Below are 23,975 nucleotides of genomic sequence, written 5' to 3'. Positions count from 1 at the left end.
CAAGAACAGGGGACTGTTTACTTGAAGGGTTAAACAACTTATATGTTTCTCAGAAAATAGCAATTTATATGTTTACTTGCTAATTAATAGATACAGTTTGTGCTCTTCCTCTGCAGCTCGTCTTATGGGAAGTGTACGTTGCTGGGGACTTCTACCACTCGTCCTCGTCTTCTATAAGACTCCATGCCAACAAAAGACAATAATGCTATTATCCAGATTTTTGCTGGATAAATCTGCGGTTACATACAACATCTACCTTCGTTTTGTTTTTTTTGTGTTCGTACAAAGAAAAATCTGGAGTGCAGTGCTTAGCTGTTGTAGTGTACTAACCGATCTTGCAGTAAAATTGGGACTCTCGTGAAGTGTCAATTTTATATCAAGGTCAGAAAGCAATAGGCAATGGTCCAGAAAATATCTGCAACTGAATCTTCATTTGGTCTGTCCTTTCCCTCCTTGACCTCCAAGTCTTCGCAACCAGTAAGTGGTTCTGAATATAGAACTGCAGGTTGAATTATTCAATTGCAAATATTTCCACACAAGTAGCTAGGTCCCTTTGTTGACTATGCAAGAATGTGGAAACACGGCAATATTAATTTCAAAAATTGACATTTTTCCAGCAAGTCTACGTGCGTGCAATTTGTGCTCTAATTATAACTCCCTTTGTGTCTCGTCTGATGACAACTGTTCTTGGAGACTTCTACCCCTGATCTATGCCTAGCTAGTTTTTCTTGGTATCACTGGACCTCCATTTTTCAGAAAACCCCCACAGCCATAGCTCCCTTCTCCTCCAAAACCGCACAGCCCCCTCACCATTTTCATTTTTTTTTTCTTCCCCAAACCAGCACCACCCACAACGCCGATCTTCCTCTCATCAGCACCGGACCACCCCCTTCCCTCACTGTCTCCCTCACCCCTCTCTCGGCCACGCCTCTATTTTCATTTGAAAATCAGAGGGACCTTCCCGATTCCCACAAATCCTCTCCTCTCAGCCGTTTCTCCTTCAACCGGTTAGCAGCAGCCCTTCTTCGGCCGACCAGCACCAGACCCTCCCCCCTCTCAGCAGCGTCACCTCCTCCTCCGGACCATCAACGCCATCCTCCAACAGCAGCAGCTCCTCCACAGCAGCACCCGATCTCCCCGCAACTGAAGAACCCAGCGACGACCACAGCAGCGGCCGAACAGTCCCAGCGGCAACGCCCCCTTCTCAGTCGTTTCCCTCTTCACTGCTGGCCACCTGAAACGGAGGAGAGGAAGGAGATGACCGATCTGCAGCGAGGCAGATTCAAAAGACCCGCACGGGACAGATCTGAAGAGAACTTGAACAGATCTAAAAAACTAAAATCGACTGTGTTGTGCATTTTCTGTTATTGCAGGTCACCGCCGGCGAGAGAAAGGGAGAGGAGAGGAAGCCATTACAGCCCCTCACGCTGCCCAGATTTCTTGGCGGCGCGTGAACCCACGCGCCGCCAGTGACGGTGGCGCGTGGGAAGACGCGCCACCAGCGTTCAGTTGCCCTGAAAATGCTCCCAGCACTGTTTCAGTGGTGCAAAAGGTGTTCCTGTGAATTCCATATTGTTTTAGGGCTGTTATTGTAATTTTAATGTAATTTTTGTTTGATGTAATTTCTTATTTAGTTTTGAATTTGTATTTGTATTTGTATTATGGAAAGAAAAGACAAGAAAAGAAAAGAAAAGAAACAAAAAAAATAAAATAGTGAAATATGAATGTGTGTGTTTGTATTTTTTATTATATGTTATTGAATTATAAAAATTAAAAAAAGACAAAAAGAATTATTTGTTAATTTAAATATGGTTAAATATCTCAAGGACAAATAAAATCAAGTTGTATTTTCCATGAAAATATGAGGACAAGTTTCTACATATATTCGGAGATTTAATAACTGATTTATTCAAGCCTAAGAATTTAATTAATATTTTAAATTTTCAAATCACATCAGAACACGAAGCAGCTTATCTCAGGTTGTGCGTGGGAGTCGCCACCTAGTAATTTATTGAGAGCTACTAGGAAACCTGATGTACTGGTCTTGTCAGAGATCATGGGTAAGGGACTGATTGTGGTTAGGGAAGGTATTAGCACCCCTAACACACCCTACCTGAGATAAGCTGGGGAAGGTATTGTTTTCAACTTTATCGGACTAAGCTTTGTGTTTTGATGTGTTTAAGCTTTTTTTTTTTTTTTTTTTTTTGTACTTTGTTTTATTTTATTTGTGTTTTATTCATGCATTGTATATAATTCTCTCATGCATCACAAGTTTTAATTTTTGTTAAGCACACACCTGCTTTAAGTTAGGTGGGGGACTAGCAGCTTACCTTATGACTTGAGTCAAGGTTGAAGTTTGTGTAAACCCCAACTCTTCGTTGAGTGCTTAGACTGGTAATAGTTGGACACGTGCCAACCAATTACCTGCTGGGCCCCTATATTGCCTTTACGAGGGCAATCACTGGGACAACAAGAGACCCCTTGTAGAGACCAAGTAGCAAACCTACCCTGTCTCACGTAAAATGAATAGAACATGCCTGTAGGATGTATGCTCCATAAATATTTGTTTTGCATCCGAGCAAACCCTTCTTGAAGCATTGGCCGTCACTCTGAAAATTTTCATTGGAGAGTTTGGGCAAAAATCATGATTCTTGTTCCATCATACAAGAGTTACGATCATATTGTCACCCCTCGAAGGGCGAGTTCATCATATAGATTACATATTCATACATTTATCATGCATGTACCGGGTTGAAAGGTAGGTCCTCCGCACAAGCTGTGCTGCACGTGATTAAAAAAAGATGATGGGAGCAAAGAAAGATGTCAGATAGAGGCTCATTACCAGATTGAGGTTGGGAGCATCAAAGATGAAGTAGCTAGACTCAGATTTGCTTGAACAAGTGTTGAGCATCAAATGGAAAGAGAATGACTGTACAGTCTTCTGTGGGAACACTGCTGTCCACGTTCATTTGAAGATGTATCTCTCCTTTTCAGTCATGAACAACAACAACAATGCCTTCAGTCATCAACTAATGACAACTTTGATTCCTGTCATCTAATGGAACCAAACGACTACTAGCCTCCTGTACATGGTGCATTAGCCTGCTTTGAAGTTACCCTGATTATGAGCTCAATTCCAGCTCAGCAGCACAAGATGGTCTGATAAACCATGATTAAACACTAAACTTTAATGAGGCAGAGCTCTCTCTACAAAAATCCATTTATGGCTGTGCAAATTGGGAATGCAAGAGGGGATTTATAAGTTGCAAATATTTCTCTCATCAGTTTCAGCACGAAAACCTCTTAGTAGGTTGAAGAGCCAGACCTTGTCCGAAAAATATGAGCAGACATCAAACTTCATCGTAGCAGAGCTCTCTCGGCAGGACTCTGTTTGTGGATCCGCAAGTGGGAAATCCAAGAAAGAACACAGTAGTCTCAGATCATCTATGATTTTCCTCTAAACAGTGTCAATACTAAAACGCAAAAGTAGAGAGGAGACATGCCTAGACTGAAAAACATGAAGAATACTGAAACTTCAACAGAGCAGGACTTCCTCTATAGGTGTTTGTTTGCTGCACCGTTCGAGAGAAATCGAAGAAGAAATAATGGAGATTCAGATTCATCAGGTGCTCTTCCAATAGTGACAATGAGTGATTCCACACGTCGGTAGTGGCGATAATACAAGTTTCTGGGCGCTGCCAAGGTTACCAAGCTGTTGGAAAGTTTTCTAACAATCCGCAACCAACCACAACAACATTGGAAGATTGAAATGATGTTGTGAGGATTTGCCGAAGAATTGAACAAGCTATGAAGAGAGAAAAGATTGATGGTTCTGTCAAGGATTCTAGAACAATGATGAGAGGTGAATCAAGAGATGACTTCGACGGTGTGAACCCTTAATTGTGGGGTATAGCCAGGTCTCACGGTAGCATCAATTGCTCAAATGTATTTGCCAAGATGGGACATTCCTCTGCCGTTTAAGTTTGTCGACCAGCATCTGCCAGATTCCAGAATTTTGCTTGACTCCGACAAATCCCATGCAACCACCAATTTCTAGTTGGTATAATCCAGAAAAGAGATGTGATGTCATGGTGGGGTCCTCAACCATTTCAAGTGAACAGTTTCAAGAATTGCAAGAATTGAGTCTGAAAGTTGGTGAGCAAGAGACAAGTGGAGTCGGTGAAGAAGGGTGTCATTGGCTATATTGTCCCCCGAACATCTTCAGAATGACATGTTGATCGAAAGTGCTTGGCAAAACGCAAATATTGCCAGAAAAGCTGATTCAAGAATGGTGATGAACAGTCAATCATATTGTTTTGGAATTCTGCATTTTGTTTTGGGATCACATCTCATCCTTCAACGAAATATGTCTTGCTTTGTCTCTTTGTTGTTTTGAAATCAACAGATGTTTAACATTTTATTTTGATAAAATATTTTGATCAAACTCCAACATGCGATAAAGGATAATCAATCCTGAAGATTAAAAGTGTTTTGATTGCAGAAATGACTCGATTCTTGTTGAAATGACATGACGTGACCAAACAATTTTGAACTCATACCTTTTGAAACTGAACCACACATCATATAGCTAAGTTTTAGCAGTATGCATAATGACATATAGTGGATTCAATAGTTATGGACTCGTGAATCATGACTCTTACAAGTCCAAATCATTCATTGGATGAGGTCAAAATTTATCAGTTCTAACTGACCTTGCTTGAAGTGAGAAAAGGCCATCTTTGATATCCCTTCACTTTCTAAAGGTTATATCCCTTGTAGTCCCATTTTGAGCTGAATAGAATATTCTTTTCATGAAAACCCTGACTAGGATCACACCCCATACTGGGGGCAGATGAGAGATATGTTGGAGACATTGATATAATTAATGGATAAAGAGGAAGGCTTAGAACAAAAGTCCAATGATTGAAAGAGAGCTATAAGAAGACACATAGACTGGGGGCATATAAGAAAGTTTTGAGGAAGGCTATGATGAAAAAAAAAATGAAAAAAAAAAACGGAGAAGAAGTTGAAATTACCTTCACTTAAAGACAAGTCGAAGATAAAGGAAAGAAAACGCCTATCATGTCTATGAAAAGCAAAGGCAATTTCAATCAAGGACACAACAAAAGTCAATACCAGAAAAAAAGACTAAGCTATAAACGTGACTTTTGGTGTCCATTATAAAGCCTCTGATGTTATCAGATGATTAAGGTTCGTTATTCATCAAGGAAATGTGGATTTGCGTTATGACTTATGTTAAGAAAAGTCTAAACTTTGAGGTTAACAAGGTTATATGTCGTTTCCTCTACAAAGACAACAATAGAAAAGAGTTGATGAATAGTTGATGTTGATCCTAGGTCTTTGAAACCCTCAAACACCTTTTGAGCCTGTGAAATTCCTTTCTTTCATAGCCATGAACCATAGCCTGCATTACGTGCTTTTAAAAGCCCTTTTTAATCAAGTAAGAAATTTGAACCGATAAATGGCGCTCTCAAAACTTAAAGAGCTTTTCCATAAGGGTCGTGACTTCATGAATTAAGCTACTGGTTATTATGCATGCTGATAAAATAAATGCTAAGAAAAGAAACAACTTTTCTTGATAAAGCCTGAGCATCTTGTTTTTGAAATTCACAAAAATGTCACCTCATCACAGACCATCAAATGATATACCCAATATCAAGGATTCAAATTGATACAAAGAACCATGGAAAAAGCCATTTTAATCCTACAACGGGTCGATTTCTGTTTTCAAAATACAAGACAATCAAAGGACTGTGTATTTCGAATAACGTGTGTTGGGTCTTTGATCAAAAAGCTTGATTTTCAAAAGATTTCCAAAAAAGGGACATCTCTGATTTCATTTCAACAAACTAGACTTTGAATAGACATGATCTTTGAAATATGAGAGTTGATTCCAGAACAAGGAAGATTATCAAACACAGAAGAACATTGATTGAGTATGCAAAATCGTTGATAGAAATGACATTGAAGTCCTCGACACTCCTTGAAAAGTTGAGCAGCTGGGGGCAATACAGTGGACCTTAAGAAGGAAAACAAACAGTATCCAGATCAACTGGGGGCAAAGAAAGAATCACATGATGAGTCATCAAAGTCCATCAAAGTCATTCCTGGCATTCACAAAAGCCATTTGGTTGTAAACAGAAGAATGAGCATGTTCAGATCAACTAGGGGCAATGTTGTTCAAAGACAATCCATGATTTAGTGAACTTCAGCAACAATTGATGAGCAACACTGCACTTGAAGGATATTTTCATATCTTCATCTTGGGTAACCCTCTGAAACATGGCTATGACTCCTGACAGATGTTATCGGGTGAGTGCATTTGAATGAACATCGAACATATGCACACCACCAAGACTGACTGTGGAACAATGCTGCACTTGAAGGACAATCTCATATTGTCATCCTTTGAAACATGGTTATCGACAGACGTTACCACGCAACTGCATTGAATGAATGTCAGAAAGGCACCCACCCCGAAGACTGACTGTGTGGGACAATTTGTTTTAAGCCAGATGAGCACTTCACCGCATGAGTATGGGTGATAGAAGTAGCATCATTGATGAGGCCGAGGCATTTCTTTTCACAATCTGATTAGAAGAGTTGAAAGGAGTCCATGAGAAGAGCACTGAGCATACAACCATGAGCCTTTGTACTGCAAGCTATGGGATGCATGATTGGATGACTGAATGAGTTCCAAGAAGGCTGATGATAACATGTACTTGAAGAGTACTGTTTCAAATAGAGGCAAGTTCATGACTGATTAACAATTTTGATGGGTATTGGCATGATGCACACAATCAATCAGAGGATAATTCTCAGAAGAAGCCAGGAGAAAATCCTTCATGATGAATCAAGCAGTACCACACTTGGGGGCAGGGTCAAGCTTGATGAACGATGCAAGCAGTAATTGTCGAAGACAGCCCGGGTTGGGCACTACATTTACAGCTGAGTGGATGGCTTGCACATGAATGAGCCAATGCATCGAAAGAGCAAGGAAAGCTTTGGAATGAAAACAAAGGCACCCTATGACGATGGAGCATCAAAGAGGGGGGGACCTATATTTCAAATCAGGTAAGGATGCATGCATATCATCTAACCTAAAAAAAAAAAAAAAAAAAAAATTTTGCACATATTTTTGAATTGTTACAGGAAAATCCTTAAGGAGATCCAGCAAGATGGTGGAAAAAGAAAGAAGCATGGTGGTGATGATAATAAAGAATCGGTTTTGATCATGGAATAAAAGGACGATGGGATGAACCCTACTATTAGGAAAATCCCAAAGAAATGAAAAGATCAACCTTGCAATCGGGAAGCCTCGAGTTTTCAACCCTTGCAGTCAGGAAACACCGAGTTTTCAAATCCTATGATCGGGACTTATCAAGAAGCACCAAGTTTTCCAGCCCTTCTTCTGTCATCCCCTCAGGACTTCGCCAGGTAAGTCCTATTTTTCACACTTGTCATATCACATTTTTTCCATCTGGGTAGGTCGCCCATCATAATAAGACCGTTCATCATATTTTTTTCCATCCGGGTAGGTCACCCATGACAATGAGACCGCAGTTTTCCACATTTTTTCCATCTGGGTAGGTCACCCATTACAATGAGATCGCATTTCATATTCTTTCTATTTGGGTAGGTCGCCCATCACAACGAGACCACTTCATCATATTTTTTCCATCTGGGTAGGTCACCCATTACAATGAGACCACACTTCATATTTTTTCCACGTGGGTAGGTCACCCATTACAATGAGACCGCACTTCACAGCATTTTTCTAGGGTTCGTCACCCGTACAATGAGACCAGCATCTTTCTAGGGTTCGTCACCCGTACAATGAGACCACCATTTTTCTAGGGTTCGTCACCCGTACAATGAGACCAGCATCTTTCTAGGGTTCGTCACCCGTACAATGAGACCACCATTTTTCTAGGGTTCGTCACCCGTACAATGAGACCAGCATCTTTCTAGGGTTCGTCACCCGTACAATGAGACCACCATTTTTCTAGGGTTCGTCACCCGTACAATGAGACCAGCACAGCACTAGGGTTCGTCACCCGTACAATGAGACCAGCAGCACTAGGGTTCGTCACCCGTACAATGAGACCAGCTTTTTTCTAGGGTTCGTCACCCGTACAATGAGACCGGCTTTTTTCTAGGGTTAGTCACCCGTACAATGAGACCATTTTTTACACATTCTTTTGTTTTGGTTAAATGAGGTCGCCAGATGGGATCTCATGTAGCTTTGGTTAAAGGGAATCGCCAGATGGGATTTCAGGTTAACCGAGTTACACAGTTTAGTTCCAGTTGAATGAGGTCGCCAGATGGGATCTCATGTAGCTTTGGTTAAAGGGAATCGCCAGATGGGATTTCAGGTTAACCGAGTTACGCAATATTTTCGTTCCAGTTGAATGAGGTCGCCAGATGAGATCTCAGGTAAACCCAATGTGTGGGCAGGTCGCCCGTGAAAATAGACTATTGGGAGAGTGTGGGTCGGTCACCCGTGAAAATAGACTAGGGTGAGTATGTGTGGGTCGGTCGCCCGTGAAAATAGACTAGAGTGAGTATGTGTGGGCAGGTCGCCCATGAAAATAGATCAGTGTGAGTGTGTGGGCAGGTCGCCCAAGATAATGAAATCATTTTCCTTTTGTTTTCTTTACAAAGCTTACTATGCAAAATTTTGAGAATTTTCGCTTCGTAAGCATTGTAAAGAGGGGGCATCTGTTGCTACCCAATTTTTGACCCATGTTTTTTATATATTTTCAAAAAAATCCAAAAATAGAGAAAAACAAAGAAAATCCAAAAAATATGTTTTTTAATATATTTTCGTCATTTTAGCATTTTCAACGTCGTCTAAAAAGAATTTAATTTTTCAAAGGATTTTCAAACGCGTTCGACTTTTCACGCGTCATTTTTAAAATAATTGATTTTCCGTATTTGAGTCGACGTCGATATTGCTCGTTTTCAAAAAATACAAAAAAAACAAGAAAAATCAAATTTTACAAAAAAAAGAAAAAAGAAAATTAAGGGACCAATTTTGAGGCCGAAACAATATTTTTGCCTAAGGGAATTTTGAATTTTGGAAGGAGGGGCAACCTAAGAATTTTTTTCTCTTCACCCGAAATTAGCCGTTGCCCCTGGCCCAATACTATTATTTAATCCCTCTCTTTCGGCTAAAAATTAATTACTTAGCCCCCACCCATGGTCTTCTTTTCCTTGTTTCCCACCGACATGTTGGCCCTCCTCATAATGAAAAAAAAACCCATATTTCTTCTCATTCCCAGCTTTGCAAGAGGGGGGGGGAAGCCATTTTCGTCGGGTCCCGAGAGCAGTGGGCAGAGACCCACGATCCCCAGCTCCTTTGAGATTTTCTCCTTCTCCCCCACTGGACCTCCATTTTTCAGAAAACCCCCACAGCCATAGCTCCCTTCTCCTCCAAAACCGCACAGCCCCCTCACCATTTTCATTTTTTTTTTCTTCCCCAAACCAGCACCACCCACAACGCCGATCTTCCTCTCATCAGCACCGGACCACCCCTTCCCTCACTGTCTCCCTCACCCTCTCTCGGCCACGCCTCTATTTTCATTTGAAAATCAGAGGGACCTTCCCGATTCCCACAAATCCTCTCCTCTCAGCCGTTTCTCCTTCAACCGGTTAGCAGCAGCCCTTCTTCGGCCGACCAGCACCAGACCCTCCCCCTCTCAGCACCGTCACCTCCTCCTCCGGACCATCAACGCCATCCTCCAACAGCAGCAGCTCCTCCACAGCAGCACCCGATCTCCCCGCAACTGAAGAACCCAGCGACGACCACAGCAGCGGCCGAACAGTCCCAGCGGCAACGCCCCCTTCTCAGTCGTTTCCCTCTTCACTGCTGGCCACCTGAAACGGAGGAGAGGAAGGAGATGACCGATCTGCAGCGAGGCAGATTCAAAAGACCCGCACGGGACAGATCTGAAGAGAACTTGAACAGATCTAAAAAACTAAAATCGACTGTGTTGTGCATTTTCTGTTATTGCAGGTCACCGCCGGCGAGAGAAAGGGAGAGGAGAGGAAGCCATTACAGCCCCTCACGCTGCCCAGATTTCATGGCGGCGCGTGAACCCACGCGCCGCCAGTGACGGTGGCGCGTGGGAAGACGCGCCACCAGCGTTCAGTTGCCCTGAAAATGCTCCCAGCACTGTTTCAGTGGTGCAAAAGGTGTTCCTGTGAATTCCATATTGTTTTAGGGCTGTTATTGTAATTTTAATGTAATTTTTGTTTGATGTAATTTCTTATTTAGTTTTGAATTTGTATTTGTATTTGTATTATGGAAAGAAAAGACAAGAAAAGAAAAAGAAAAGAAAAGAAACAAAAAAAATAAAATAGTGAAATATGAATGTGTGTGTTTGTATTTTTTATTATATGTTATTGAATTATAAAAATTAAAAAAAGACAAAAAGAATTATTTGTTAATTTAAATATGGTTAAATATCTCAAGGACAAATAAAATCAAGTTGTATTTTCCATGAAAATATGAGGACAAGTTTCTACATATATTCGGGGATTTAATAACTGATTTATTCAAGCCTAAGAATTTAATTAATATTTTAAATTTTCAAATCACATCAGAACACGAAGCAGCTTATCTCAGGTAGGGTGTGTTAGGGGTGCTAATACCTTCCCTAACCACAATCAGTCCCTTATCCATGATCTCTGACAAGACCAGTACATCAGGTTTCCTAGTAGCCCTCAATAAATTACTAGGTGGCGACTCCCACGAACAAATTCAAAGCAAACGCTACAACGAGAAAAATCGTCAGCCGATGCCGCGCGCCAGGATTTTTTTTTTGGGGTGCGACAAATACTCTATGTTATCCTTTATCTTTAATATAACATGGAGTATTCTATTTTGATAATTCAAATTTATTGAAATAATATTACTTTGAGAATGTAATTTCCAAGAAAACATCGGAAGAAAACTTGTTAATAATTTACGATCGTAGTTTACTCACAGCTGAAGCAAGTGGGGATGCTGCAGAGTTAAAGAGTCATCCTCACCTTCTTATGTCCACTTCAATCCAGTCTACAGTCAACACGTTCTGGCAATAGCTTTATTGAACAGTTGCTAGAAAAGTACTGACAATCAATGGAGAATTAATGGAGTTTGAAGGTTCTTGCCCTCAAGATACTCTGGGATTAGTCCTCCTAATTAAAAGGTCTTTCTCTTATTTTCAGCATCAACAAGGGAGAACAAGTCTGCATTTTGTGATCTGTCCACTCTTCATGGAACTGAAGGTTCACTTGCAAATAATTCCACACAAGAGTGAGCGTTGGAAACACGGCAGTACTAATTTCCAAAATTGACATTTGCAGCTAGTCTTTGTGCTAACAGATACAGTTCATGTACTGTAGATTATTATTGCTATTATTAACAAGAACAGGGGACTGTTTACTTGAAGGGTTAAACAACTTATATGTTTCTCAGAAAATAGCAATTTATATGTTTACTTGCTAATTAATAGATACAGTTTGTGCTCTTCCTCTGCAGCTCGTCTTATGGGAAGTGTACGTTGCTGGGGACTTCTACCACTCGTCCTCGTCTTCTATAAGACTCCATGCCAACAAAAGACAATAATGCTATTATCCAGATTTTTGCTGGATAAATCTGCGGTTACATACAACATCTACCTTCGTTTTGTTTTTTTTGTGTTCGTACAAAGAAAAATCTGGAGTGCAGTGCTTAGCTGTTGTAGTGTACTAACCGATCTTGCAGTAAAATTGGGACTCTCGTGAAGTGTCAATTTTATATCAAGGTCAGAAAGCAATAGGCAATGGTCCAGAAAATATCTGCAACTGAATCTTCATTTGGTCTGTCCTTTCCCTCCTTGACCTCCAAGTCTTCGCAACCAGTAAGTGGTTCTGAATATAGAACTGCAGGTTGAATTATTCAATTGCAAATATTTCCACACAAGTAGCTAGGTCCCTTTGTTGACTATGCAAGAATGTGGAAACACGGCAATATTAATTTCAAAAATTGACATTTTTCCAGCAAGTCTACGTGCGTGCAATTTGTGCTCTAATTATAACTCCCTTTGTGTCTCGTCTGATGACAACTGTTCTTGGAGACTTCTACCCCTGATCTATGCCTAGCTAGTTTTTCTTGGTATCATTGCATCTTTGAAGTTTAGTTTTCCTTACAATTTATTTTATCTTTCATTAGATTTCTCTACATTGTAAGAAATATTTTTTAAGTGGATCATATGCCATGTCATGTTTTTAAAATAATATCAATTGTGTGTGTATATATATATTTTTATAAAATTTATGAATGATAATTAAATGGTTGGAGTCCATTGCTCTCTAATGATGAACTAAGTACAGTACATAATGGATGAAAGTGAATAAAATCAGATTAATGAAAGGATCCCTACGCCAGCCATATTAAATATTACGTAAGTCATGTAACCTCCATCAAAATATAGAAAATCTAAAGTTTGGTATTGACGGTTCAATCATAATTAATTAAGTCATAAATACAATTAAAATTATAGAGATTAAATGTATAGTTTGCAAAACTATCGTACTAGGTTGAACCATAATGCTAAACATTAATTTATGGAAAACATTGATATACTGATAAATTGAGTGAGAATAATACGTACCTCTTTCAGGATTTAAAAATTAAAACAAAAAAGCAATATGCATTCCCATCACTATTTACAGAAAGTAAGGTTCCTATCAACTTTCCTTGTTGACTCAAAATAAAAGCAAGAAAGCAAGGCAAAGTAATCATTACGTAATGACTTTGCACTTACATATCGTTTTTCATGACCCAAAAAAGAGTACTCAGCGTTGGAAACACGGCAATATTAATTAATTTCTGAAATTAACATTTTTGGTGAGATCAAGTCTCTACGAGTGATGTGCAGCAAGTCTATCTGCTAATTAGAACTTCTTTTGTAGCTTGTTTTCTCAGAAAGTATGGAACTGAGGGTTGAGTTATTTATTTGCAAAGATCTCCACGCAAGGAGAGCTCCCTTAGTTGATTACTAAACAAGAGTATAATATGTAAAAGCTTGATATCACTATATTAAAAAGATGTATAAACTTGCTAGGAACACGATAATATTGATTTATTGTTAAAAATAAATTTTATAAAATAAAAAAATACAAAATATTATTTTAATATATTTTTAAAGAAAAATTATTTTAAAAAATAATCTCCACCACATTAACATGCTCTAAGAATAGAAACGCGACGTAATATTGATTTCCTAAATGAATTAAATAGTGTTCCAAGGGTTGTTAATTTTTCTTAAATTAACTAGTCATTTTAGTATTAAAAGTAATTAAATAGTTATTTGACATGCAAATTTTGATCATGCTTAATTCAATAATATTTTTTTAAAAAAAAACACCTGCTTATCAATCTTTCAATTCATATACTTTGATTTTTCCTTTATTTATTTTAAATAAAAAATAATTTAACATGATATTATTAAGCAAATAATTAAAAAATATGTATACAATAAAAAATAAAGATTGTAAATCCTTTACCTGTATGATTCAGGGAGTATTTATAACCCCTGAACCTTGTCATTTTAATGGAATTGAGGGACTGGAAAGACATTTCTTTCTAATAGTATTAATAAAAAATAAATATCTCTTACAAAATAATAAGTGATGAATAAATATTAAATGATAAATATCCATTTGAGAACTTAAAATTAAAAATGAGTGGAGGCTAATTTTTAATTATTTTTTTAGTTGTGTTTACTTACCCTTTATTTTAATGTGTCAAAAAACAAAAAATCTCCAATAATTGAACTTTAGTTTTCGTATAATGACCGGCTGTAATTTGGTAAAAAAGAATTAAAGAATTTCGTAGACTTAGCTTTCTTGACTCAAAACTCAGCAAGACTTAGCTGTTGTAGTGTACTAACCGATCTTGCAGTAAAACTGGGACTCTCGTGAAGTGTCAATTTTATATCAAGGTCAGAAAGCAAGAGGCAATGGTCCAGAACTGAGGGTTGAATTATTCAATTGCGAATATTTCCTCGCAAGGATTGGTGACTAAACACGGCAATATTAATTAATTTCCAAAATTAACATTTTCGTTGAGATCAAGTCTATGTGAGTGATGTGCAGCAAGTCTATGTGCTAATTAGAACTTTTTTTGTAGCTCCTCTAGCATTAACTGGGTTCTTGACATCAATGTATTAAAACAATGTAAAAATATGTTCGCATTACAAGAATGTTGATTTTTTGTCAAAAATAAATCTAAAAAAAAACCACAAAAATATTATTTCAATAAATTTTCAAATAAAAAAACACTTTAAAAAGTAATTTTCACTGTATTAGCATGCTTTAAGAATAAAAACACAACAATACTAATTTTCTAAAATGATTAAATAGTGTTTTAGGGGTTGCTATTTTTTATTTAATTAACTAATCCTTTTAGTATTAAAAGTAATTAAATAGTTATTTGACCAATTTTAATCATGCTTATTTCAGTAATATTTTTTTAAAAATACTTTTCTTTCTTATCAATATTTCAATTTATATGCTTTGATTTTTTTCTTTTTCCTTTTTCTATTTTAAATAAATAAATAATTTAACTATGAGATTATGTAAACAAATAATTAAAAAATATGTATGCAGTAAATGATGAAAATTGTAAATCATTTACCTTGATGGTTCAAAGAGTATTTATAACCTTTGAACTTTGTTATTTTATTGAAGTGAAGGGACTGAAGAGTCATTTTTTTTTATAGCATTAATAAAAAAATAAATATCTTTTACATAACATTAAATAAGAAATATATGTTTATTATATAATATTAATAAAAAATAAATATTTGTTATAAAATATTAATGGTGACAGAAATATAATATATCTATTATTTTACAAGTTAGACTTTTTGAATTTCAGAGCAGCGTACCGGAAATTAAAGAAAATATTTAGTGAAAGTTTAGGAATAACATTATTACTGAAGCATTACCGGAAAACAGAGCCCTCAAGATTGGAGTTTCAAGGTTCTTGCGTACTAAAAGATTTTTGTTTTCCAGCATCAACAAGGGAAAACCAATCTTCATCTGCTCTGTCCTTTTCCTCCTTGACCTCCAAGTCTTCGCAACCATACAATTATTCAATATGGAACTGCAGGTTGAATTATTCAATTGCAAATATTTCCATACAATTAGGTCCCTTTGTCGACTATGCAAGAATGTTGGAAACACGGCAATATTAATTTCCAAAATTGACATTTTTTCCAGCAAGTCTACGTACGTGCACTTTGTGCTCTAATTATAACAACTGTTCTTGGAGACTTCTACCCCTCTATGCCTGGTTTTTCTTGGTTTCATTGCATCTTTGAAGTTTGGTTTTCCTTACAATTTATTTTATCTTTCATTAGATTTCTCTACATTTTAAGAAATATTTTTAAGTGGATCATATGCCATGTCATGTTTTTAAAATAATATCAATTGTGTGTGTATATATATATTTTTATAAAATTTATAAATGATAATTAAATGGTTGGAGTCCTTTGCTCTCTAATCATGAACTATGTACAGTACATAATGGATGAAAGTGAAAGAAATCAGATTAATGAAAGGATCCCTACGCTAGCCATATTAAATATTACGTAGAAAATCGAAAGTTTGGTACTGATGGTTCAATCATAGTATAGGCTAAATCCACTCACTTGAAAGGTCCAGGATATATGGTGGGCTCGAAAAAAGATAGTCCACACACACACAATTTTTTTTAAAAAATCAAACTCATGAGAGTTTGGCGGGATATCAGATACAATTTTCCGTACTAGGTCCAAAAGCATATAAATTTGATAAAATATCAAATTTAATTTTTTTAGAAAAAATTAGAGAAATTTTATTTATTAATTACTAAAGACGCAACTCAATATATACAAAATGGAATTCTATTCATGTCTAATCTTACATCGAAATATTATAAGTTTTGTTTTGATACTCTTTATCATCCTTTATTTTTAATATAATATGGAGTATTCCATTTTTGATAAAATCAAATGTATTGAAATAATATAACTTTGAGATTGTTTGAAATCAAACTCTCTTTCCCCCCCTATATATCCAGGATGAGTTTACAAGATTTGTGATTAGATTCCATGTAAAGTACTTCAGCATCCCATTAGATTCCATGCAAGTACTTCAGCATTGGCAATAACAGCCACTAATTACTATCTCTAGCTAGTATGAGAAAATAGAAGATATATAGCTAGGAATATCCTCTATTAAAAGGAGCCCAGCAGGATCAAACCTCATATTTCAATGCCAGATAGGTAATGCCATGTCTATTCTTCCTTGTATATGTTCATAAACAAGAGGATGAGAGAAGGGAAGAGGTTCCATAAACAAATGCCAGAGGATCTTAGCCAAGTTCCCAAAAGGAGGCAAGTACACTTGCAAGCCTTGCGCTGCTTCTCATAAATTCTCACATTGCTCGATGCTTGAATTCACATGAGAGATGCATTTTTCTCTCTCTGAATGCGTTGCTGGTTTCATTTTTCCAGATCACCCGAGAAATCTAAAAAGAGTGGCTCATCTGTTATTCTTATAATAGTTATACCTAGTAGCAACAAAAGTGGGAAGAATATTACCAGAAATGGATTTGTTCTAAACTCCTGAATTGATAGCTGCAAGTTGTCTGCAAGATCAAATCCCTTACATTTGTCTACAATGCCTCCAGCACCTGAATTCCTTTGTCACTTACTCCCCTTTGAAAAGGTAACAGAATTTGGTGTTTGAAACTAAAGCTCCCAATTACCAGCTCAAACCCTGATTCTAACCCTTGATTGATTGATTGAACATGGAGCATGATCATTATTAATTGTATTGGAAAAATCCTGCCCCAGTGGTGTTTATCCATTGTTGAACCTCTTGTTGACACAACCACAGCCATGAGACCTCATGTACTGGTCTTTATCACGCCTTTCAACATTCTCCAGATGATGGAATATAAAGTACATTATCTGATATAAACATGAGTTTTTTATCCTGAAAAATGTAGTTTTAGCAAATGAAAAGTTTAGGCACCTACTGATTTGTTTTTTAAGATTTTTGATGGTTGGGGGTTCGATTTAGTCATGGAAAAGTTTTGGTAATTGTTGCCTGTTGTGTTCTATCCAAATCCAATGACTTCCATCGCAATGGATAGAAGATAGTATGGTTCCTCAAGAGAACTAGAAGAAATTAAACAAAGTGTTTTTATGGACTACAAAAATATTATCCGGAGGATTTTATTTGTTTGAGCTTGCTGTGGATTTTTTAACCCTTTACAAGGCACCTAGGGCATTGTCCCAGTCAGACTTGCAGAGAGTTCTTGGCACATCAACTAAGACTAGGGTTGCTGTAAATGGTTAAGGTAAGCCAATGCTAGAATAGTCTGTTACGTGATTTACCCAACTTGATGTTGTTGGATTTATTGTTACTGGTTTGTTATAACTGCCTAGCTCTAGAATCTGTTCATAGTCATGACAGCTGGTTTCCCCTTCTTCTTTAACCGTCTTCTAAGAAACAATATATATATATATATATATATATGTTTTTACTCTCTGACCTTAGAGATAAGGAGAACAGAGATTCACATTCTCAAAATCTATCTTTTTGAAATGATTTTCAGAGAGGTCGAGCTTTTGAAGATGATGCAGGAAGAAAAAGGGTGCTATTGGAATGGAGGGTGCCATAAGGAATGCTGCAAGAGAGGTCCAGTCCAGTGACGTGCCCGGTTTTCATGTCATAAGTGACCCCATCCCACGAGCAGCAGTCTGCACTATCTATCCATGACTCTGTTTTTGGAAAAGGATATTGACAGTACTCCAATGAGGCAGATCTATTAATGGAGAAGGATTGTTTGAATTGAAGGAGAGAAAGAGATTGGTGATGAGCACACAAATGAGAAGAAGAGGAGGAGGAGGAGGAGGAGGAGTGATTTGAGGAGAGTGGAGATGAAATTGTTGAATGGAAATGGAAGAGAAACATAATGAAAGAGAGAGATTGAGAGAGGCACATAATGAAGAGAAACATAATGGATTCGAAGTATAATTAGGAGAGATGAGAAATAAAGAAAGGCATTATTAGTAGTATTTAATTATTAGTAGTGTTATCTTCAACACTATGAATCTGCCACTTTAGTGTTTTTCCAAAGCCAACTCCACTCGGTATCACTTGAGGCACAACCTTTATTGAAATAACACTGCAATAAAAACAGTATATAACTGTAGTTATGATTACTTATAAAAAATCAGAAAGGAAACAACTTACAGAACGAACTTTGAAGATACTGACTGCATTGTTTAGTTTCTTCTTGCACCATTTCTACTAGCTTTCTTCTTTTTTCGGCTTGCATTAAGACTCCATTGATCTTCAACCATTTTCAGAAACCATGCAGGTCTTCTTGTTTTAAACACAACATATCGCATTATGACTCCAAACATAAACCCACATCCATACCCAATTGCCACATCTTTCCATCCAAACCCTTCAAACAATGTTGAATCATCTCCTGCAATAAAGTTTGATGGCGGTAATGGTGGTGCCTCGCCATTGCTACATTCTTCTGGCATTGGAAATCCATGTAAAACAGAGAAATATTGTGAGAATAATTCGTTACTTCTCTATTCTTCTCAACGTTAGGAGGCCATTCTCAAGATGATGGAATATGAAGTGCATTATCTGATATAAACATGAGGGAAACAGGATCGTTCTCAAGTATCATTAGGAAATGTTTCTTGGAGGAAAAAGTATAAGGTTAGGTTTGTTAACGCCAGAGGGAGTTTGTCAGAGATAGATTAAGTATAATAAAGTTGTTTAATATATTCAAATTTTGAGATTAATATTAAAAAATATTATTAAATTACTTTGAATACATCAAATCGATTGTAATTGGGTTTTTATGATGAAATTAGGATTCGAAAACCAACTTTTCAATTATGAAACCTTCTGATTGCAAATGCTTTGTAACAACATGAAGACTGAGTTCATGGCATTATGGGATGGGTTTGCTACAGATCGTGAGTTCCTACTCTTGAAACAAGTGCTGCATTTGTGTAGTCTTTTTATGCAGTAACTTGCTAGAATGTGTTTGTATGTAAGATTTGTGGAAGTGTGATTTATTCATGGGCCTGGCCTGAATGGACTCAGTGATACTATTTTTTACAGAGAACGCACAAGAGATGTTACTAGCTGCAACCAACTGATCTTAAGAACTCGATGAAGCAATCCTCCGGCGTCTTCCTCGGGCCTTTGAAATTGGGATACCTGATCAAAGAGAGAGGGCTGAGATCTTGAAGATTGTTTTGAAAGGGGAGAAAATCAAAAGCAAAATTGACTTTGACTGTATAGCAATTTTGTGTGAGGGCTCCACTGGTTCAGATCTTCTTGAACCTTGCAAGAAAGCAGCTTATTTTCCTATTAGGGACCTATTGGATGAGGAGAACAAAGGGGAAAAATCTAGTGTAAGTATATATTTATCATCGTGTTGTTCCATGCTTCCATCAGTTATTTTATAGTATATTGAACAATATAGTTCTCATCTGTGATTTGTTATATTCTCAGCTAATTCTTCAAGGTATTTTTATTGATTTGTAAAATTTGCATAGAAATCCCATGCATGCCTGATGGTGTCATGGAAAAGTTTTGGTAATTGTTGCCTATTGTGCTTGTGAAGCCACTTAATTTCATTTAATTAAATCCATATAATTAGTGGAAAATGAGTTGTTAGACAAAAATAAATGGAAGATGAGTTGTTGGCATAATTGATGGAGTATGAGTGGAGATGAGTTGTTAGCATAATTTATGGTATAATTGGTGTCATGATCTTTGGTCTTTGTCCCCTAACTCTTGCCTATAAATTAATAGGCAATGCATCCAAGCCTTAAATGCATACAAAGATAGAGAGAAGAAGAGAAGAGTGAATACAGAGTAATCCCACAAAGTTGTGAGGTATTTGTGAGAGAGTAAGTGATGTGTTTTCTCTTAGTAATAGAAAGATTCTTAGTTGTTCTTCTATTATTTGAGAGAGGTTGTAATTCTCATATTACTTAGTAAAATCATTTTATACTTGTCTGTGGACATAGCCTAATTGGGTGAACCACGTAAATTCTTGTGTCTTATTTCTCATTTTATCATATCCCTTACTTTTTATCTTGTCGAGTTTCCATACTAGTATCCTAACAGTGCTCTATCCAAGGCCATTGTGCCAGACAGACTTGCAGAGAGTTCATGGCACACCAACTAAGACTAGGTCAAGCTCTCATTCACCTGGGTGGCCAAGGCAGTTAGATGACTATCAGGTTCAAGCCACAACTAATGGACTCTCTAAACTCGTAGTATCTCAAATCTTGAATCTTCAGTTGGATAATCAGGACCCTTGAAATATTCATTTGTTTTTTTTTCCTTAATATGAGGCCAAGAGAAATTGTATTTTAAATTATTTTAATTTTTTCCAATTCTGAAATGTTCTAAGTAGAATATGTTGTTTTTAGGCGACTCAGAATTGTAGATTTGTTGTAGCATAGAGCTCTTAACATGGTATTAATACCTATCTTGCTTTCTTTTGCTTTAGATATAAACTTGTCAATAAAAAATGTTGACTGATTTTGTTGATGATTTTGGATTTGTGTAAGAGTTGTGGAACATTGTTTGTACCTTTTGAGATGGGTTTGTTACTCTTTTTAATAGTCATTCATGACTTACAAGTTATCAAAATTACTCTATTTTGCTTGTAAATATTGCTGTCGTTGTGAGAACAAAATCGATCAATCAAGTTTTGTTCTTTAAAATTTATAAGAATTGTTTTAATTCTTAAATTTGCTTGCACACTCGTAAGTTTGTAAGCAATCTGTTCATAGCTTTATAACTTTGCATGCTTGACCTATTACATACATGGATTCTTTTTCATTAAAGTAACACCCAATTAACCTTGAAACTGAAAAAAAGAGAGAAAAAAGTAAAGGGAATATGCCACCCTACTGTTGTTTCAATGTCAAATCCACTTGATATCTTGTTTGTACTGCAAAATTAGAAAGGTAAGACTGATCAAACGAAAGAGTAGAGAAAAGATAGACTAACATAAATTGTGAACATAAAATTTGAAAACTCAAATGCTTGCAAAACTTACTTGAAAATATCAATTGCATTATTTAGTTTCTTCTAGCACCATATCTGCCAGCATTCTTCTTTGTTTTTCTGCTCTTGAGATTCCATTTATCTTCAACCATCCTAAGAAACCATGAAGGCTTTTTTGTTCTAAACACAACGTATCCCGTTGCAACTCCAAACACAAACCCACATCCATACCCCATTGTCACAGCTTTCCATCCAAATCCTTCTCCAAACAATGTTGAATCATCTCCTTCATCAAAGCTTGATGGCGGTAATGATGGTGCCTCATCACCGTAACATCTTTTTAGTACTTGAAATCCACATAAACCCAAGTTTCCTTCAAATGAGCTTGCAGTAAAGGTGTTGAACTGCTCTCCACTTGGTATACGCCCCTCGAGTTGGTTATGTAACAGGTTTAGGATTGCAAGAAATGTTAGACCCCCCAGCTGCGTTGGAATCCTTCCGGTAAGCAAATTTGAAGATAGATCTAATGATTCCAAATTGGTCAAATTTCCGAATGATGATTGGATATGACCTGTAAGGGAATTATGAGAAAGGTTGAGTTGTTGGAGTGCTCTAAGCTTTCCTATCACTTTTGAAATCCCTCCGGTGAAATTGTTATTTGACAAATCAAGTACTCTGATAGTACTTTGAATCTTTGTAAACTCAATTTCTACACCTTTCCATGTCATCTCTATGGAATAGACATAACTTATGGAATTGTACTCTCTTTCGTATGGTGATGCACCTCTTGATGCACCCATGTAAATCATGTTTTGATCTGAGACCATCATTGCTTCAAGCGTATTGAAATACCCAGTTGGCAATGGCCCACTAAAATTATTGTTAGAGATGTAAAAAATACATAATTTAGAGAAGGAACTGTATGTAGTCGAACCTTTCACAAAACCTTGGAGTTTATTGGATTTTAGGACAAGAATTCGCAGCTCTGGAAGCGCTTCTAGAAAATAAGGAAATATATCCTCAATCTTATTGTTGCCAAGATCAAGAACTTCCAACATTGTGCAGTTGATGATGGACGGTGGTATTTTCCCTTCTAATTCGTTTCCGTTGAGGTTGAGATATTCCAAGCTATTATCTTTTGAAAATGTTGAAGGGATAGAGCCTTGAAGATTGTTCATGCCGAGATGCAATACTGAGAGCATGCTGCTGAAGTTCCCCAAACATAATGGCACAGAACTACTCAAGTTGTTGTTGGACAAGTCCAGGACGCGAAGGAATCTCAACTTGCAAATAGAAGAAGGAATCTCACCTGTCAATTTACTATTGGACGCAAGAATAAGGACGTGCAAGTTCTCTTGTTTGAAAATCGAACTTGGGATTGTACCATGCAAGTGGTTATTGCTCAAATCAAGGAATCTCAATGAATCGTGTTGGAGTTCACTTATATTACCTATGAGATTATTGTTATGGAGATAAAGATAATCTAAAGAAGGAAGAAGAAACAAAAAGGATGGTATTGTGCCTACTAGTTGATTATTGAATAAATCTAAATATGAAAGATTGACTAGGCTACCCAAAAAATCTGGAACTTGACCCCTAAATTTATTGGAATAGAGATTTGAGAGGTTTAAAGAGATGAGCTGTGTGAGATTACCAAGTGATGATGGGATTTGACTGCTAAAACTGTTACTTGAGAGGTCTAAATGGGTGAGCTGTATAAGGTTTCCAAGTGATGATGGGATCTCACAGTTCAAATTGTTAGATGAGAGGTCTAAAGAGGTGAGATGTGTGAGATTACCAAGTGATGATGGGATCTGACCGCTCAAATTGTTAGATGAGAGGTCTAAAGAGGTGAGATGTGTGAGATTACCAAGTGATGATGGGATCTGACCGCTCAAATTGTTACTTGAGATGTCTAAATCAGTGAGCTGTACAAGGTTTCCAAGTGATGATGGGATCTGACCACTCAAATTGTTACTTGAGAGGTCTAAATCGGTGAGCAGTACAAGGTTTCCAAGTGATGATGGGATCTGACCGCTCAAATTGTTACTTGAGAGGTCTAAATCGGTGAGCTGTACAAGGTTTTCAAGTGGATAGATTCCTTGCAATCCACAGGAATTGAGTATGAGCGATGACAAAGAAGAAGGCAGCTTCATCAAGGAATCGGGAACAACTAGTGACATGTCTACCCAACTCAAATCGAGTTCGCTAAGCTTGGTTAGGTTTCGAACAAGCTTGTCAAAAGAAATTGGTTCTAGACTAAGATAGTAATTGAAAGAGAGATCAAGTGAAACCAACTCAGTGAGTTGATCAAAATCATATGGAATTGGACCAGTAATATTGTTCCCTACAAGATCCAAGTACTGCAGGTGCTTAAATTTCCCCATTGAGGATGGGAGTTTACCCTGCAATCCACAGTAATTGAGTTTCAGTGATGACAGAGAAGAGGACAGATTCATCAAGGAATCGGGAACAACTAGTGACATGTCTACCCAACTCAAATCGAGTTCTCTAAGCTTGGTTAGGTTTCGAACAAGCTTGTCAAAAGAAATTGGTTCTAGAAAAAGATCGTCATTGTCAGATAGATCAAGTGAAACCAATTTGGAGAGATGAGAGATTTCAGACGGAATTGGACCAGTAATATTGTTCCCTACAAGATCCAAGTACTGCAGGTGCTTAAATTTCCCCATTGAGGATGGGAGTTTACCCTGCAATCCACAGTAATTGAGTTTCAGTGATGACAGAGAAGAGGACAGATTCATCAAGGAATCGGGAACAAGTGGAGACATGTCTACTGAACTCAAATCGAGTTCTCTAAGCTTGGTTAGGTTTCGAACAAGCTTGTCAAAAGAAATTGGTTCTAGAAA

General features: G+C 37.2%; 1 protein-coding gene and 1 pseudogene across 1 annotated transcript; one reads left to right on the top strand and one right to left on the bottom strand.

Moving 5' to 3' along the window:
* The window catches only part of LOC140954346 (uncharacterized), a 37,630-nt pseudogene extending 17,260 nt beyond the window's left edge, over positions 1-20,370 (top strand).
* A 424-nt stretch (positions 20,371-20,794) lies between these two features.
* Positions 20,795-23,664, bottom strand: LOC118029625 (uncharacterized). The gene is made up of 2 exons (XM_073412818.1): positions 21,161-23,664; positions 20,795-21,052 (listed from the first exon to the last, which is right to left on the bottom strand). The coding sequence occupies exon 1, from the start codon at positions 23,592-23,594 to the stop codon at positions 21,183-21,185; it is 2,412 nt and encodes an 803-aa protein (XP_073268919.1). The 5' UTR covers positions 23,595-23,664; the 3' UTR covers positions 20,795-21,052; positions 21,161-21,182.
* Positions 23,665-23,975: the final 311 nt, after the last annotated feature.

Source organism: Populus alba, chromosome 12 (assembly GCF_005239225.2).
Source record: "Populus alba chromosome 12, ASM523922v2, whole genome shotgun sequence".
NCBI classification, from domain to species: Eukaryota; Viridiplantae; Streptophyta; class Magnoliopsida; order Malpighiales; family Salicaceae; genus Populus; species Populus alba.
This window is presented reverse-complemented; position numbering and strand designations above follow the sequence as displayed.